This window comes from Anthonomus grandis, chromosome 2 (genome assembly GCF_022605725.1).
Source record: "Anthonomus grandis grandis chromosome 2, icAntGran1.3, whole genome shotgun sequence".
Classification (NCBI taxonomy): Eukaryota; Metazoa; Arthropoda; class Insecta; order Coleoptera; family Curculionidae; genus Anthonomus; species Anthonomus grandis.
The window spans coordinates 748,837-761,106 of record NC_065547.1 but is presented as its reverse complement, the minus strand read 5'-3'; the positions used below and the strand labels follow the sequence as shown (position 1 = coordinate 761,106).

The 12,270-nt window shown below is 34.0% G+C and overlaps 1 protein-coding gene across 4 annotated transcripts in view; it reads right to left on the bottom strand.

Annotated features, from left to right (window-relative positions):
• The window catches only part of LOC126749252 (histone-lysine N-methyltransferase SETD1-like), a 68,416-nt gene that overhangs the window by 14,235 nt on the left and 41,911 nt on the right, over positions 1–12,270 (bottom strand). For 3 of the 4 annotated variants that reach the window (XM_050458954.1, XM_050458971.1, XM_050458959.1), the window contains 4 exons: positions 11,633–12,217; positions 10,954–11,308; positions 10,778–10,898; positions 4,354–4,879 (listed from right to left, as the gene is read on the bottom strand). In XM_050458954.1, coding sequence (XP_050314911.1) covers positions 4,354–4,879; positions 10,778–10,898; positions 10,954–11,308; positions 11,633–12,217 — 1,587 coding nt within the window. The remainder of the gene's footprint in view (positions 1–4,353; positions 4,880–10,777; positions 10,899–10,953; positions 11,309–11,632; positions 12,218–12,270) is intronic. The other variant, XM_050458964.1, reaches the window with a different exon arrangement.

Below are 12,270 nucleotides of genomic sequence, written 5' to 3'. Positions count from 1 at the left end.
GGAGAGTTTGTGATTAATCTTAAAGTTTTATTTTGAAATCTCTCGAGTTTATTTAGGTTTGTTTTTGTTATGTTAGTTAGCACACATGAGCCATAGAGGAGTTTGGGTCTTATTATTTGTTTATAGAGCAGGAGTTTATTACTTATAGACATTTTGTTTTTGGGTCCAAGGAATGAGTACAGCCCCTGTATAAGACCATTACACTGGTTGAGTTGCCTCGGGACCGTCGACAGTCTATCGGGCCGGAGACTGTATCCCCTGCACAATGATTGCGTCACACTAGTGGCCGGCGGGAATCGCGCATCGCGCCTCGCTTTTTAAATATTACTATTGCAATAATATTGCACAGTGAGCGTTTTGGGGCCCAAATGGAAAATTCGTTTTGAAAGAGTTTATAAATACAACCGATACTTCAACACTTAAAGCATTAGTGATTAACAGTACCACTACTAATACTATTATTAATACATTTGATGATTCTTTATTTTATAACGAAATAAGTATATCTAATAATGATTTAAGATATGACTCAAGTATGCCAAAGATTATTTTAATAATATAATTATAACCACGTACACTTTGTTTCAAACTATTATTTCTGAAAGATACCAAAAAACATTTTTAAAATTCACTGAATTTTTTCCACAAAATCATTTTTTAAAACACTTGCATTAAAAAAAACCGGAGGATTTTGAAATGGATAAATACAATTGTGACTGTGGTAACAACTTATCAACACTTAATGAAAATTGTATTAAAACCTTTTCAAATATCCTTTTAAATAATTATAACAAGGCCAAAAATTATATTATCAAGGAAGATTTATTAAATAAAAAGAGAAAGTTGGAAAAGTTTTATGAAAAATCCGAAGTTGGAAAAAAAAAGAGAATTCAAAAATGTACTGAAGAGGCCAATGATCCTAAATTTGTTATTTTTTAATTTGTTTATGTTTTTTGTCTTATGACTAATTTTGGACTTCGGATCCAATGGTATCTAGTTCGATCCCTATTTCATTTTTTAAGAAACTTTTTTATTCTTGTTCTTTCATGGTTGTATCTGTTTTGGTTCTTTATAAGATAATATGTATAAAATGTACTGGATTTCCGTGATATTTGGCGTTTTATAGTTTATATTTTAGTCAATAACGGTACACGATGTTGTAGACATATTATATTTGATTTTTTTTTTATGTTAGTGAGAGTAAGTGTGTAGTTTTTGTATTTAGATGAGGTATGTCTTTTCTGCTAATTAGCGGTTTGTTCCTTAATATTTAATTTTGATAATTTTATTTAGATCTGCTGATGCCCTAATGCGGCGAAACGCGTAACCTTTTAAATAGACGCTTGATTTGTGAGACCTTGACTTTGAGTATACTTTCTCTTCCTTTGGTCACTAATTTATCCACCTTGTCACTTGATGAATTTAAACTTTTATTTGATTAATTTTTTGTAGGTAATTATTTTTTATTTGTTTAAATAATAATTAAGTAGATTTACAAATTATTTTTTGTTAGCTATATATTTTTGTTTTTGTACAAATACTTTTAATAGGTTTGTGTATAATATTTTGTGTTAAGTTTTTTTTTCCGGAAAATACATATTTTATTTGAAATGACACGGGTCTGATAATTATCTTGTTTTAACATAATTTTTTCCTAGGCAATAGTGAAATATTATATTCACTTTCTCTTATGAAATAATTAGCAGTTAAAAATTTTTGATATTTTTTTTACTTACTGTAAGACTTAAAAATAAAAAGTAACTTTTTAAATTTATGGCTAAAAATATTCCATGTCCAATAATTTTTTCTTCAACTTACTACGAGTCATTGTTTCCGAGATATTTAAATTTAAATATATTTTCGACGCCGCTCTGTGTGTTTATTAAACAGGGCAAAGCTGCAATACACGGCCACTATCGTGACGTCACGCCAACCAGTCTCCGGCCCGATAGACTGTCGACGGTTCCGACTACTGAATCAGACTGATCAAACCCGTAGTTTATTCTGGCTATTGCTGAATGGTGGATGTTTTTACCAGGATGTCTCCTGTGAAATTGTGAACTCCATCGCCAACTAGCCGCACTACTTCAACTCTTTCGTTTAAATTATAATGACCCATAATTATTCGACAAGCAGTCATAATGAACTAAATGCATGAAAACTTTGACAAACTGTCAGGAACATATTCTTTCATAGCATACTTGGGTAAAATTCCCACAAAATAATTTTTAACCAGACACAATCATATCTTTGGAATTTAACAAACAAACTCATAAAAAAACAAACAAATTGAGCCCAAAATAGTAATAATATGATCGATTGTTGTTTATTGAAGGATATTTCCAACCTTTGTGTTCTCAATACGCATGCCAATTAGCCAAAAATTTAAAAAATATTCGTATTTGATTAAGAATGTTATTGCGCCTTTTAAAAATTTTACTCCAATTTATTTCAACACCCTGTATACTATCATAACCAAATTTGGTACACTTATGTTTTAAGTGGTCCTGAACAATAATCCAGTACCATTTTTCAAAAATAAATATCGCTAATACTACTTCTCGATTTCTCGCACTTCAAACTTGAATACAGTAGGCCATGACCTGCTTTCTCTAAATGTCGAACTTGGCTCATAAGTGCCATTTTTGACCATCTATCCAATAAAAAAAAGTTTTTGAAAATTGGTCAAGAAACAAAAATTTTAGAGGGGTGGCTAGCCCTTAAGTGGGACATACTGTACATGTACATGATGAAATTTTTCATTATTTTGAGTTAAAATCTTGACTATTCGTACAAACAGTACTTAAATCAAAAATTTTAAGTAAAATTAAATTTTTCAAAAATTCGTCAAAACTCAATAATTAAAAAAGTTCGATCCTTGAAAATTCGTACAATAATTAAAATTGAAAATTCGTAACCATAGCAAAAATTGTAAAATGAATAAAATTAATTGTAGTTGTAAAAAAGTATGGACTACTTCTTCAAAATTAATTTGTTCAAAAAATCTTTAAAATTCAAACAAAAACGCACTTTTTCAACCTTTTCCAACCCGATAACGCAAAAAAAAAACCGAAAACGACCCGAAACGCGGTTTTCACTGGTTTGTTAGTATGTTTTAAGTCTTCGAAACCGCAGTGAAAAAATCATATCATTGCATTTAACTTTTTAGAGAAAATCTCTAAAAACCCAGTCTCTGTTAAACAACGCCCTCTGACGACTTCACTGAAAACAAAGTGACATTGACAGGTGCATATTTTGAAAGCCCTGTGAATTGCCTTTTAAACGAGTACCCACGTGAATTACTTTTAATAAAGAATCTGAGTACAGGGCGATTAAAAAGTTGCATTATTTATGATCTTCCGCCATCCTTCTCATTGGAGATAGAGAATTCTTTAGCCAAATTAAGGCAAAATTAATGAAGATTATTCTGATGTTTTCAAAATGGTACCTAATACTGACGATTTTAGACGAAATTTGATTTTTTTAAAATTACTGTGCTGTTACGCCCTCTTGTGGTAGTCTTAGGAACTTGTAAATATTGTCCAGCCATTTTTTTTGCCACTTTTCTTAAGAAATTTTTTTTTTCAGCGCTGTACGATGAATACTTTCCGAGATACAGCCGGCGTCCTTTCTTATTTGGACACCCGGTACATACATACAAATGTATTTTATGTACTATGTAGGTTTACCTTACGTTACCTGTATTAGTGTAAATTTAGTTTTTTTTTTATATTAGATTTTTATTTTGCTTTGTATGTATCTATGTATTTTCAGGGTTTTGTAAAATTAAAAAATATTTATAACATACATAATTATGTACGTACATAATCTTATTTGAAAAAAAAGACGTAGTGTATGTAGGTCCTTTAATAACGACGGCCGTTTATAACCACTCATGTTCAGTAGTTCCTTTGCCGTCGTTATATCCGACTTTCACTGTACTCTTCATTTATTTTGTTTTAATTTGTAGCTTTTAGCCAAATAAACGTATTTTATTTATTTATAAAATTTGTACAAATATTCTTTAAACAAAATAATTAGACACCTATTTTGGCGCCTTTTAAAAAAATATAGAGAATTGTAAAAAAATGTTTTTTTTTTGAGTAAATTAAAGTTTTTTAAAAATATTCTCCAAATTCAAAACCTAAGATAATTAGATCTTTAAAAAATTTATATAAATAATCCTCAAAATCATTATTCACCTATTTAAGCGTCATGCATAAAAACTAGAGTAAACTAAAATTGCAGAAAAAATTTTTTTTCAGTAAAATAATAATAAACTCAAAATATCCTTAAAACTTAAAAACGCACTTTTCCAACCCGAATTATAAAACAACATCTGACACTCCTCACCTTCGTCATCCTCATCGAACCGCGGAGGTTCCGGCACCCTCGCCTCCTCCTCCTCCACCTCCACCTCCCGCATCTTCCGCTTCACCTTCATCATTTTTTCCTCCTCTTTCAGTCTTTGCTTCTCCCGTCTCTCCTCCTCTTTCCGCTTCTTCTCCGTCTCCCTTCGCTGTCTCTCTTTGGCGCGTTTCTCTTCGCGCGCCCGTTCCTTCTCCTCTTTGGCGCGACGCTCCTCCTCCCGTCGTCGCTCCTCCGCCTCCCTCTTGACCCGTTCCTCCTCCTCTATCCGTTTGCGACGTTCCACGTCCGCCGACTCCCGTTCCTCCCGCTCCTTCTCGATCTGTTCCATCCATTCGTCGTTTTTGCGCCTGCGCTCCAACAATATCCGCTCGAGATCGTCGCTGTCCGCGTCGCTATTGTCGCTGTCGTAGATGCTGCGGTAGTCGTTCTTCTTCTTCTTCTCCTCCTCTTTTAACGGTTGCGGGTCTGAGAGGGCGCCGAAACCGTCTTGGGAGTCGGTCGAGTCAATCTAAAGAAGAAGAAGACGATAACTAATATAGTACACAGAAAAAAAAACATATTTTATATTTGGTGGATAAATAAGCTTTTGACTTAAACTAAACTACGGATATCTGTGTTCTAAATATTTATAACAATTTGATTCAATTGGATGCATAAAATTGAATCTTTCACATATTATAAATAACGAGACAGTTTTACCACTAAACAAACTCTTTAAGAATCTTAGTGGTAAAACTGTCTCGTGATTTGAGTGTCACACCAAAGATTCCAACCATAAGACTATAACGCTCCTATAAGGTTTGTTCCAACACGTAAAAAACCGTTCTTGGGACGGTACTGTTCGTGCGCAATAGATAAAATGCGTTCCAACGCGGAAGAGGATGGTTTTGTAAACAGTTCTTATGTGTGTTCCAACCTGATGTATTACCGTCCGCGGAACGGTTCCGGGAACGGTAATTTAGATACTTGTCCCGTTGCTAGTACTGATTGGGATGACATGCGCAATAAGCCTTGTTAGCTGTCATTTGCCTGAAAATCTCACTTGAAAGTTTTCGAACTTAATTTGAATCTATTGTTAGCTATTTTATAAATAAGATATAATTAAGGTGAAAATGAGTGAAAAAGCAGATAGTGATTTTTCTTCAGAAGAAACAAGTGCAGATGATAGAAATTCATCTTAATTTACCAAGGGTAAAAAATTAAAATTATTTAGGTAAATTATAATAAAAATGATTGATTTTTAAATTAGAGTTGCCTTATAATAATTGTAATACATTTTTAGAGGAGACGGTACAAAATTACTCTGATGAAGTGTTCTTTAAGCACTTTAGGTTGTCCAGAGGTATTGCTCAAAAATATTAGTGAAAGATTTCAAACAAGCCCCTATTTTCATCATGGATCAGGACACTATGGAAATTTAACAGCTTTGAGTCAAGTAAATATCCACAATTTTTTTTAAATTAGTTAGAGTTATGTTAATTTATTATTTGGTTGAAGGTTCTCATATTTTTATGGTACGCAGGACATCAAACCGCAAGTTACCGGGATGTGGCAGATCGGTTCAATGTAACTATAAGCTCGGTTAACAGAATAATACGGCGACTTACCTTATTTTTGAGCAATTTTTCTTCAGAAATAATAAAGTGGCCAAACGAAGCAGAAAAGCGTATAAGTGAAGAACATTTTAGAACCAATGGATTTCCAAACATCATAGGAGCAATTAACGGATGTCATGTTAAAATAGATAAGCCAAACAATGATCCTGATTATTACAAAAACAGGAAAGGGTATTACTCCATTCAGGTGAGTAAATAAATTAATTTTCATTTGTTAATATAGTGCCAGCAAAAAGGGAAATGGCAATAGTAGAATTTTAAAATAATTTCTCAATGGGAATCATGGGCAAATTGGGGTAGTCAGATTATAGGTACCTGTTAATTTAAAAAAATATATTATTTTATAAAATCTGTTAATTTTTTGTTTTAGATGCAGGTGGTTTGTGATCACAAGAGAAAAATAATTGATATATTTATTGGATATCCTGGATCAGTGCATGATAGCAGGGTTTTTAGAAATTTACCCTTAAAAATAAATGCACCTAGAAGAAAAATGTGGTAGGGACTTTCTTTTGAGAGATAGTGGATATCCTTTACACCTTATAAAGACAGAGGTAATTTGACAAGAAGGCAAAGAAATTATAATTTAAAACTAGCAAAAAATCAATATGTTATTGAACATTGTTTTGGCGTTTTAAAACAAAAATTTCGACAATTGTATCATACTAAATTAAGAAGTATAAGATTTATTGCTCACTTTATAAGAGCATTATGTGTGTTGCACAATATTGCAATGACATTGAATTGCAAGACAATGAATTTATTGTAAATGATGAAGACGAAGTGCCAAATCTTGATATTCAAATAGATAATCCTGAAGCAGATGATGATGATGATGATGATGATGATGATGATGACGTAGATATAGAGTTTGCAATTATTAGAGACAGAGTTGCAAACTCTTTGGCAATGTAAAAACATACAGAGCGACAACTTTAAAATGAGCTTGCAAACGAATTCAGTAAATTACCGATTGGTATTTTTTTCCAACTCCCAAAATAAATATTTAGTTTAAAATTGAAGGTATTAGTTAGAACGAAGAACACTTTAAGAGAAGTAAAACAATGATAGTACTAACACATACAAATAAATAAAACCAGTTCCTTAAGTTCTTTTGCGAGTTAATCTTAAATTTGACAATCTGTAGATAGGCTTTCAAATGTGTAACGCTTAAAAAAAAATTATTGTATAATTAGGTACAATATAAGGTTTTGTATTATTATATAAGGTATTTGTATTATTATATAAGGTGTTTGTATAATTATATTTTTATTATATAAGGTTTTGTACTTATTCCAATTAGATGTGTTATGATAAAGGTTTAAAATAGAGGCATTTATTTTACAAATAAACTTTATTTAAAAAATGTTAATATTTATTCAGTTACTTATTATAAGTAAATATAAACCAGGTACACAACATTATCATATGGGCTAACAGGTCATTGCACTGACACATTGGCATTTGCAGGTTGCATCTTTCAAAATTTGATTTCTTTCTTCTATTAATGTATTTCTTCTCTTCATCTCTTCCAGCTTCTGTTTCTCGATTTGTATTCTTTCATCATAATATTGTTTACGGTCTAATCGTATTTTTTCAAGGACGGACATTTTCTTTTTCACGATTTCTTGTTTTTTTATTGATACCCTTTTTAGTTTTGGCAATTCGGTTAATTTTTTTGGGGTTGCTTTTTGTCCTATAATTTCTTCAGTGAATAATAAACTTGAAGAAGTTTCCATATCTTCAAGTGTATTATTCACTGTTTCGCTGGATAACAATAATTCTGGATATATATTTTTTTCGGCCAAATATTTCCTCCATTTCAACCTCGTATTCAAAAAATTTACGACCTCTTCCTAAAAAAGACATTTGATGTAAGTAATTTAATTTTTGTAAATATTTATTTAATCAATATTATACAGTAGTGGCAGAAAGTAGAGCAACTTTTAAAAAAATAAAATTTCTTGACAACTAACAAAGGAATAACAATGATATTTATCCACAATACTTTTGGTCAAGTAGGTAGTCTTAAATCAGATAAGAATTGACCTTCTAAATAATTCTGTTTATTTTTAAACTGATAAGAATTTGTGTACCTGGCAAAAAGTAGAGCAACATTTTTCTTAGAACTTACAAATCGAATAATATTAGTTTAATTCCAGCTGTTTACCGGTTACATTAAAAGCAAAGTTAGTTTACAATGCCTAGAGGACGGCCTTTATCCGTTGATTTAAAAACACGAATTATAGACTGTCACAAAAATGGTGAAAAACGAATCAATATTGCAAGAAGGTTTAGTTTGAATAAATCTATAATATCGCGAATAATTTCACGTTATGTGAAGCATGGACATGTTTTACCTAGAAAAAAAAACAGGAAGACCAAGAAAAACCGATAAATATCAAGAAAAACAAATTTTGAAAATATCTCAGAGTGATCCATTTTGAGGCCAAATTATTTGCAAGACGTCCAGCAAAAAAGCCCTTATTATCTGCAAAAAACAGACGATCCCGTCTTCTTTTTGCTCGATCTCATTTGCACTGGACAATTAATGACTGGAAAAAGATAATATTCAGCGACGAATCAAAGTTTAATTTGTTTCAAAGTGATGGAATAGCATATGTTCGACGTCCTGCAAACCAAAGGTTAAATCCCAGATACACTTGTCCAACAGTAAAACATGGTGGTGGATCAGTTATGGTGTGGGGCTGCTTTTCCGGTTTCGGAATGGGGCCACTTCATAAAATTGATGGGATAATGGATAGATTTATGTACAAAGATATTCTGGAAAATGAAATGGTTCCATATGCAGACGAGAAAATGCCCCTTAGGCACATTTTTCAGCAGGACAATGATCCAAAGCGTTCTTCCAAATATGTAAAGGTTTGGTTTAGACAGCAATATATTCAAGTAATGGACTGGCCAAGTCAATCACCAGATTTAAACCCCATCGAGAACCTATGGGAAATTTTGGATAGGAAAATAAGGGGGAAAACTTACAAAAATAAGGACGAATTGTTCAATGCATTACACGAAGCTTGGATTAATATGGACCCAGTAATAATTTCTAGGTTACTGCAATCTATGCGCCACCGTTGTGAGGAAGTTATCAAAAATGATGGATATTTTACAAAATACTAAAATTGTAATTGTATTTCAGTTTTTACTAAAAGAAAAACATCAATTCTTAAAAAGTTGCTCTACTTTTTTCCGCCCCAGAATTAATTTTTGTACATAAAAAATATAAACAAAGAATATTAAGTTAAGTTGTTGATAGATTTATAATGCTTAGATCTTATTGGTATTATATTTCCAATATGATTGCATTTTCTTACTAAATAAAATAGATGTGTTTAAAATAAAGAAGTTGCTCTACTTTTTGCCACTACTGTATATTATCAATATAATTATTTGAGGCAGGTTAACTTTACAAAGGGGAATTTTGTCCAAGGCCTGTAGGTAATCCTCTCGGTACTCCTTTACATATAACAAATTTGTTTTCTACTATCCTACGAAAATACTGTAATATTATAAACTTACCCGTTTTATGTTGATTATCAACCTATTTCTTGTAGTTTCTTTCGACAACCTTCCATTCATTCGACAACCATCTATTTATACAATTTTTTGCGGTCAATTGTATATTTAATTTTATTAGTTCTTCGGCAATTTTTTGCCACATCATTTTAATACTCTTTGTTTCAAATGTTCCAACTTTTTTTTATATCTCCCATAAAAATCCAGTAGAGCTTTTGTTTCATTACGGCCCCATTTATAGTCAATTTGACAGGATGAACCTGATTCTGCAGGGCCTGAACTTTTTGAGGGAACAGTTATCGATGAATTGGGAATGGATGCCAATGACAAAATTTGTCGATGCAAGACTAGGTGCTCTATGTGGAATGAAATTACCATCCATCAAAATTTACTCTTGTAATTCTAAAATTAACAATGGTATTACTAATTTTATAATAAAAATTTCGTAAATAATTATATGTATATTAATAACAAATCCTACTTACCTACTATTAGTACTTACCACCATATATTTCATCCTCGACATGATCCATAATATTATTTTAAATTTATATCACAGATTGAAAGAACTCGTCCATTATCTCAAAGAGACTTACGTAACTAGAAAAAAAAATGAAAACTCCAAGTCTCAGTCTCAAAATGTCTTTTTAATTATTCAGGTGACATGTTTCGCTAATGAAGCATCATCAGACCTATAATAAACAGAAAAACACACGTAACTACAATAAAACCTTACACTAAAACAAAATCAAATATTAAAAATTAGATAAAATTACCTTATAGCTAGGTGACCTGCTTTGTCTACTTAGCAGGTCACCTAGCTATAAGGTAATTTTATCTAATTTTTAATATTTGATTTTGTTTTAGTGTAAGGTTTTATTGTAGTTACGTGTGTTTTTCTGTTTATTATAGGTCTGATGATGCTTCATTAGCGAAACATGTCACCTGAATAATTAAAAAGACATTTTGAGACTGAGACTTGGAGTTTTCATTTTTTTCTCTTATATCACAGAGTTGTTTATTTTTACCGGCACGTAAAAGTAAGGTTATGTCCACTGTCATATCGAGAAGAGAAACTAGTATCAAAATTCGTTCCAACAAACTTCTCTTCGCGAACCGTAACAAGAATCGTGAAAATGCGGCGCATGCGCAGCCCGATCGTTTTAAACGATTCAAGTCACCGTTCCAAAAACGATACCAATTAATCAGTTGGAACAAACCTATAGTGTTTTATTTATTTTTTGAAGTTATACCTGCATGGGAGTGGGAGTTTTATTCCTCTCAATAATTCCATCGTCCAATGGTTCAAAAGTGGGAATGCTGTTTGAGTCCTCTAACGCTTCCGCTTTCTTTTTCGGTTTACTTTCGTCACTTCTAAAAATTTGAGTAATTTAAAAAAAAAACCTTAAAGCAATAATCCGAAGCTGACCTATTAATCTGTTTCACCTCCCTGTCGGATTCCTCGTCGGAACTGTCGCTCTCCGCACTGGAGCTGCTCTCCTCCTCCTCCTCCTCCTCATCGTCCGAACTGAAGCCGCTACTGGAGGAACTGGAGCTGCTCGAGGAAACTTTTCGGGTCCTCCGGGAGCGCGTGAGGTCGCCCTCCGGGGTCGGCCTCGCCTCGCCCTCCTCCACCACCACCTCCTCCTCTTCATCTCGTCGCACGATTTCCTCCTGATCCGACAGGTCCTTGGACTCCTCATCTTCCACCGGTACCGGGGAGGGGATTTTCTTACGTCGGAAACTGGGCATTTTCGGGAGGGAGGCGCGCAAGCCTAAACCACCTAAAAACCCATAGCGTTTTAGTAAACGCGACCTTAACACTCATCATTTGCAAAAAAAAAATATATTTTATCAATATACCAGGTGGTGCGTCGCCGAGCAGAACATAGGAAATCCCATGTAAATTTTAAGGGGGTCAATTATTGGCTTCCCTGTACATTTTACCGAAAAAAATGTAAGATAACTTTTTGAAGGGACCAATCTAGCAAACCTTTGTGCATAACTATTTGTATTTGATACAGTTACCGCAGATGAATAGTAGTAGTTCCATGTCAATGCTAATTCTAGCCTTTCAACGTTCTAAGATTAACTTAATGATTACTCACCAGCATTGTCGAAATTATTATAGATGTCGCTACTTTGCTCCAAAAGGGCGTTCACGTTATCCTTAGTCTGCTGGGCGACTGTACCGCCACCAGCCGTCGGTTCCTCTTTACCCTTCGGTCGGCTAAACTTGAACCGCTCCTCCTCCCACCAACTCTCGAACCGCTTATAAGCGATCATTTCCACCATTTTCTTATTGAAATCCCTCTTTAAGATACTCTTCAGTTCCATAGTGACCTGATCGATGACGGCATTGATGGTGGGGGCGTGCGGGTTCTTGTCGTCGTACGCTGGATGGGGGGCGTTAGCGCCCCCGTAGGTGGCGCTGCCGGACATGATGGCGCCCCCCTGCACCGGCTGATAGGGAAAACCGTAGGGGGCTTGGGCGGCCACGGCCGGATGTAAGGGCGGATAATAGGGCGTGGTGGGATAAGGGTAGGAGGAGGGCGGCGGAGGGTGAGGCGAGGGGCCGTAAGGGGAGAAGGCGGCGGTCGGGGGCCAATCGGTGGGGGTGTAGGCGAGGTGGGGAGGACCGTGGGGCGGCGGGTAGCCGTAGCCGGTCGGCGGTTGGCCCGGGTAGTTTGCTGCTGGAAATCGGGAGTTTTGTTGTTTAGTTATATTAAAATGAGTGTAGCTTAAG